General features: G+C 39.3%; 1 protein-coding gene across 9 annotated transcripts in view; it reads left to right on the top strand.

The window, feature by feature from the left end:
- Positions 1 to 7,019, top strand: part of Taf1 (TATA-box binding protein associated factor 1) — a 70,624-nt gene that overhangs the window by 42,178 nt on the left and 21,427 nt on the right. For all 9 annotated transcript variants that reach the window (XM_026784764.1, XM_026784766.1, XM_026784765.1 and 6 more), the window contains 2 exons: positions 2,989 to 3,056; positions 5,165 to 5,287. In XM_026784764.1, coding sequence (XP_026640565.1) covers positions 2,989 to 3,056; positions 5,165 to 5,287 — 191 coding nt within the window. The remainder of the gene's footprint in view (positions 1 to 2,988; positions 3,057 to 5,164; positions 5,288 to 7,019) is intronic.

Raw genomic sequence — 7,019 nt, 5'->3', positions numbered from 1 at the left:
CATTTCAGTCTAATTTTCTTTTTGTGATGGGTATGTAAATTCAACTTTCTGCATATTGAAGGAGCAAGAATATTTTTTCAGTTTTTTGAGATAAGATTTCTCTGTGTAGCCCTCGCTGTCCTAGAACTTGCCCTGTAGACCAGGCTGGCCTTAAACTCACCGAGATCCGCCTGTGTCTGCCTCCCGGGTGCTGGGATTAAAGGTGTGCACCCTTGCCACTCATCAAGAACTGACTCTTGAAAATTGTCAGGACAGGTGCTGGAGAGATGGCTCAATGGTTAAGAGCATTGCCTGCTCTTCCAAAGGTCCTGAGTTCAATTCCCAGCAACCACATGGTGGCTCACAACTGTCTGTAATAAGGTCTGGTGCCCTCTTCTAGACTATTGTATACATAATAAATAATAAATATTGAAAAAAAGGAAAAAGAAAATTGTCAGGACAACTCACCTGCCATGGCTTATTTTTATACACAGACACACACAGGCGGACAGACACACACACATGCACGCGTGCGCGCGCACACACACACACACAAAATGGAAAAACAGAAGGAAATACAAAGAGAATTAAAACAAAGCCCCACTGGGGGATACAGCTCAGCAGTAAAGCATGCATGCAGTCCTTGGTTCAGTCTTCAGTAGTGGCAAGAAAAGAAAGTTTCTCGCAGCCCTATAATCCTTCCTTTCTATGCTTCACACTTTAAAATTAATTTATGTCCATTGGCGTTTTGCCTGCACGTGATTCTGTGTGAGGCTGTAAGATCCACTGCAACAGGAGTTAAAGACAGTTGTGAGCTGCCATGTGGGTGCTAGAGAATTGAACCCGAGTTCTCTAGAAGAGCAACCAGTGTTCTTAACTGCTGAACCATCTCTCCAGTCACCTCTGTGACTCATTCTTCTGACTTCCTCACATTTCAGTGCTGATGATAGTGTGGTAGTAACATTGGCATTAAATTCTTCATTTGGATTAAGTAATCCAAATAAGAAGACCTTCCTTCTTTTCCTCCCATGCCCTCAATACTTTAGCTATAGTTTATTCCTTGATACCACCATTCCTCCCTTTTTGAGACAGGCTCTCTAAATACCCAGACTAATCTTGACCTTGCTATATAGCTCAGACTAGCCTCAAACTTGGTATCCAAGTGCTTCAATCTCCCAATTTCTGGGATTACAGATATATACTGCCATACCTGGCTTATTTTCTTATTGTAACCTAATATATGGATAATAGCAAATTTTGTTTTTTAATAAGTTAATAAAAATTTCAACTTACCCACTTTTAAACTAATAAATAGTACGTCTGCGAACATTTATGTTAAGAGCACTGACTGCTCTTTTATAGATCCCGAGTTCAATTCCTAGCAACCACATGGTGGCCCACAACCATCTATAATGAGATTTGATATTCTCTGGCATGCAGGAAAAAGAAAAAAAATACTAGTTAAGGTGGGTGGTGATGGTACCAGCACTTGGAAGGCAGAGACAGGAGGATCTCTGAGTTTGAGGCCAACCTGGTTGATTGTGAGTTCCAGGACAGCCAGAGCTACACAGAGAAATCCTGTCCTGAAAAACAAACAAAAAATTAATATTAGTTATATGGAAATATTTTGGGATTTTGGCAGTGGGTTCTTTTCTGGTTTGAGATGATCTCTTCATATAGTCTAGGCTACCCCAGGATCTACTTGTTCTCTGGTTGAAGCATGTCAAATTCTGTGATTACAGGTGTGTGTCCATGACTCCCAGCTTAAAAATGTTTTAATTATTCTAAAAGTGAGCTTAAATGGAACAGCTTTAAGCAGTGAATATACAAGAGAGATCAGATAGTTCAAGAATTTTCAGCTGGGTGGTGGCGCACACCTTTAATCCCAGCACTCAGGAGGCAGAAGCAGGCGGATCTCTGTGAGTTCGAGGCCAGCCTGGTTTACAGAGTGAGTTCTAGGCAAGGTGCCAAAGTTATAGAGAAACCTTGTCACTGAAAAAAAATGAATTTTCTGAAGTTCTTGGTAATGATTTCTGTGAAACTGAATTGACAATCTGTGTGCTGAAACATCTGTTTCCTAAATAGAAAAAATTTTAAATGTTCCAGTGAACATTACAATTTTCAAACACATTCTCCATCCATAGAGTAATTTTCAAGGTTTTAAAAGACCCAACAAAGCTGGCTCATGCCTTTACTCCCAGCACTAGAGAGACAGAGGCAGGTGGATCTGAGTTTGAGGCTACCCTTATCTACATATAGAGTTCCTTTCTGAGCCAGCCAGAGCTACATAGTGAGACCCTATCTCAAAAAAAAACACAAAAAAACACAAAAACCAGTTATAATACAAGCATGTGAGGACACAAAAAATGCAATTAAAATTTGGGCCTGGAGAGGGCTCAGTGGCTAAGAGCACTGGCTGTTCTTTCAGAGGACCTGGGTTGAATTCCCAACACCCACATGGCAATTCAGGTAAAATGCCAATGCACATAAAATAAAAATAAATTTTAAAAAACAGTTGAGCTGGGTGATGGTGGCGCACACCTTTAATCCCAGCACTCGGGAGGCAGAGGCAGGCGGATCTCTGTGAGTTCGAGACCAGCCTGGTCTACAGAGCTAGTTCCAGGACAGGCTCCAAAGCCACAGAGAAACCCTGTCTCGAAAAACCAAAAAAAAAAAAAACAGTTGAAATTTATTCATAGTTTATCCGTTATATATTAGGCACTGAAAAATGAAGTAAGGACTGGTGGTGTCTGTACCTGGTGTGGTAGCACACACCTGTAATCCCAAGGAGGTGAAGACAGGAGGATCTGAAATGATTTCTAGACCAGCCTGGGATACAAGGGACTCTGTCTTTAAAAAATAAAAAGGAAATAACTGGTATATCTACCTAACTCAGTTACTAGGCTGGCACCTGGGACCTTTTAGGTTCTCTAGTAAATGTGTTAAAGTGTTGGAAATGTGGCAACTTTGGGCTTCCTACTTATAATGGCTATTTCTTGTTCTCTATAGGGCCAAAACACTCACTGACTCAGATTTCTCAATCCATGCTGGATCTCTGTGATGAAAAACTCAAAGAGGTAAGAACTAACTATAAGAGAAAGTGGTAGGCATAGTGACATACATCTATAATGCTAGCACTTGAGAGTAGAGACAGGAAAATTAGGAGCTTAAAGAAAGTCATCCACAGCTACATACTGAGTTCTAGTGCAACTTGAGCTACATGAGAATTTGACTCAAAAATCAAAGTAGATTTTAAAAAAACCAAATGCTGTGGTGTATGAAGGTGGAGAGTAGTACAGTTTAAGAACCATATATTTAACAGAAAGAACCATATCTGAGGGAATGACAGATCTTTGATACATCTGACAGATAGGGATTTAGAAATTATATAGATGATATCTCCTGTAGATGGGAAAGCCAAGTCCAAAGAGAAAAATTGCTTGCTCTGGAATCATTCTGGGATTAAGATCCCGAACCTATGTAACTTTAGAAAGAATGGCAGAAAATGGCTTTCTAGGAGATAAATCTCTTATAGCTCACATTACAACTCGTTGCTGTACCAGGGAGGCATATTGAAAAAAAAACTCTTTTTGAGATAGTGCCTTATCTAGTTCAGGCTGGCTTGGAACTTACTCTGTCTAATATGTTGGCCTTAAATTCATGGTGCTCCTTCACCCTCAGCCTCCTGAGTTCTAGGATTATAGGTCTGTCTGAGCCACTACGCCTAGAGACAGTTAAATTTTTTCAATAATTAATTTATTTTTATTTTATGTGCATTGGTGTTTTGCCTGCATGTTTGTCAGGTCTTGGAGTTACAGACAGCTGTTAGCTGCCATGTGGATGCTAAGAATTGAACCCAGGTCCTTTGGAAGAATTGTCAGTGCTCTTAACTGCTGAGCCATCTCTCCATCCCTGGATCAGTTTAATTTTTAAAAAGTAATTTTCAATATTTTGGGCTTTTTTCCCCTTTCCTTTTTGTGCTAGAAACTGAACTCAGGGTCTTTCCTTTTTAAGTAAGCACTCAAGCACTGAGTTACAGCCTCAGTCCTTCTGTAAACCCCTACTCTTTCCTTTTTTAAATGTTCATTGGTGTATTACCTACTTGTATATCTGTGTGAGGATATCGGGTCCCCTAGAACCAGAGTTACAGACATTTGTGAGCTTTAATGTGGTTGCTAGGAATTGAACCTGGGTCCTCTGGAAGACCAGTCAGTGTTCTTAACCACTGAACCATCTCTCCAGCCCCATATACCGCTATTTTTACCAAAGAAGATTATGGTACCTTATAAGTTTATAAAAGCACAGATAATAATGAAGTTGATACTCAACATAGATATTTCACAAGAGAACATGACTAATAAACATGGAGAATTTTCTCAACTTAATTGACATAAGTTACATGTTTAAGCCACAATTAACTGAGCCTAGTAATATATACCTGTAATAGCAGCACTTGGGTTTCAGAGGCAAGATGACCAAAAGTTACAGGTCAGCCTAGGATATATGTTGAGACTCTGTTTCAAAATTAAAACAAAAACACCAATTACATTCCTCTTTGTATCTATTAGAAGGCTAAAGTCCTATAACCAATGTAGAGATCCAGTATTGGTACACAAGGGAGGTAGAGGTAAGAAATCAGAAATTCGAGATAATTTGTGGCAACATATCAAGTTCAAGGTTAGCCTGTGAATTAGACCCGGTCTCAAAAAAGGGGGACTAACAAGACTAAGGATTGAGGATACAGGCGGTGAGAACACAGAGATTTTCATAGTGCATAGACTGAAATGAATTTGTTGGATTAAGTTTTCTTTGTATAGCCAGGTGGTGGTGCATGCCTTTAATCCCACCACTTGGGAGGCAGAGGCAGGTGGATCTCTTGAGTTCAAGGCCAGCCTGGTCAACAGAGTGAGTTCCAGTACAACCAGAGCTATATTATATAGAGAAACCCTGTTTCAAACAAACAAAAAGAACACTTAAGGGATTTTCTGACAAGTCCCTTTGTATTGTTCCTTTAGCAAAGTATCATTTATCTAGATTGTCCTAAAACTGAATAGTAGATAATTCAGAGGTAAATTTTGGAGAACTAAAGTCATAAGCAGCTAACTGAACTTTAGATTATCTTTAGCTTTTCTGTGGTGATCACACTTCAGGAAAACTGCTTTCATTTTGCTTTGCTTTATTTCAGAAAGAAGATAAGTTGGCACGTTTAGAGAAAGCTATCAACCCCTTACTTGATGATGATGACCAAGTAGCGTTTTCTTTTATTCTGGATAACATTGTCACTCAGAAAATGATGGCAGTTCCAGATGTAAGTACTTTTTATGCCAAATATTGTGAGGATAGTACTAGGGGATGGAAAGAAGTGTATAGAGGTAAGCATGTGTGTATTAAAAAATTGTAGCTAGGCAGTGGTGGTACACGCCTTTAATCCCAGCACATAGGAGGCAGAAGCCTGGTCTACAAAGTGTGTTCCAGGACAGGCTCCAAAGCTATATAGAATCCCTGTCTTGAAAAACAAAACAAAACAAAAGAAATTCTGTGTAGTACTTATGCCCATACAAACTGGATTGTAATTTTAAATACTAACCTTTTTCTGTATGAATTCATTGTTGAAAGCAAAGATGCCAAGTATCTTTGAATATTAAGAGGTTCTTATTTTCTATTGTTAGCACTTAGTATTTGCTCTCGAATAGCCTGAGAGAGTAGAGCTGTCAACTAATAGTAGGTTCTTGATTTAGAAATGCTCCTATACAAATAACAACATTTTGAATTAAATTTATTTATTTGTGCATGTGGGGGAAGAAGGTATAAGCCATGGTTTGTGTGTGCCCAAAACAACTTGGCTAGGTGTGGTGACACAGCTTTTCATCCTAGCACTTGGGTGGCAGAAAGCAAGAATTCAAGGCCAGCCAAGTCTACACAGTAGGATCCTATCTTTAAAAAAAACAAAGCAAAGCACTTAGGAGTCAGAGGCAGGCATATTTCTGTTAGTTTGAGGCCAGCCTGGTCTACAGAATGAGTTCTACCAGCCAGAGAAACCCTATCATGGAAAAAAAAAAAGGAAATAAAAAACTCAGAGAATTGGCACTTCTTTCTATCCTGTGGATCCTGGGATTAAACTCAGATCATTGGGCTTATTGGTAAATACCTCTATCCACCGAGCCATTTTGCTGTCCATAAAAAACACTTCAATAGGGCTGGAGAGGTGGCTCAGCGGTTAAGAGCACTGCTTACCCCTCCTAAAGGTCCTGAGTTCAATTCCCAGCAACCACTTGTTGGCTCATAACCATCTATAATGAGGTATGGTGCCCTCTTCTGGCCTTCAGGCATACAGACAGAATATTGTATACATAATAAATAAAAAAATATTTTAAAAAAATACATCAATAATTACTCAGTGTTTGCTTTCTTTCTTTTTCCCTTTTTGTTCCAACTTTTTATGCCAAAGCTATCATCTATCATGTTAGTTCTACAGACCATTTTATTATGTTGGTGCCCCCAAAATTCTGAATTAAATTTTCTGTTGCATATAATCATAATGTTCAGCCGCGCAGTGGTGGCGCACGCCTTTAATCCCAGCACTCGGGAGGCAGAGGCAGGCAGATCTCTGTGAGTTCGAGACCAGCCTGGTCTACAAGAGCTAGTCTCAAGACAGGCTCCAAAAGCTACGGAGAAATCCTGTCTCGAAAAAAAAAATCATAATGTTCTATGTGTGCAGTGTTATAAAATTTTGAGATGGAACTATGGAATAAGGAATTTTATTTTTGCAGAACTTAGTCTTTAATGCAAAAGTAATTTAGTTGTAGGTTTAGAAGAGGGAGTCTTCTTTAAAAATTAGGGTGGCTGGGTGGTGGCAGCGCACGCCTTTAATCCCAGCACTTGGGAGGCAGAGGCAGGCAGAGTTCGAGGTCAGCTTGGTCTACAAGAGCTAGTTTCAGGATAGGCTCCAAAGCTACAGAGAAACCCTGTCTTGAAAAACTAACTAACTAACTAACTAACTAACTAAATAAATAAATAAATAAATAAATAAATAAATAAAA

The sequence above is a fragment of the Microtus ochrogaster genome, chromosome X (assembly GCF_000317375.1).
Source record: "Microtus ochrogaster isolate Prairie Vole_2 chromosome X, MicOch1.0, whole genome shotgun sequence".
NCBI lineage: Eukaryota > Metazoa > Chordata > Mammalia > Rodentia > Cricetidae > Microtus > Microtus ochrogaster.
Note: the sequence above shows the minus strand (reverse complement) of the source record. Positions and strands in the feature narration are given on the sequence as shown.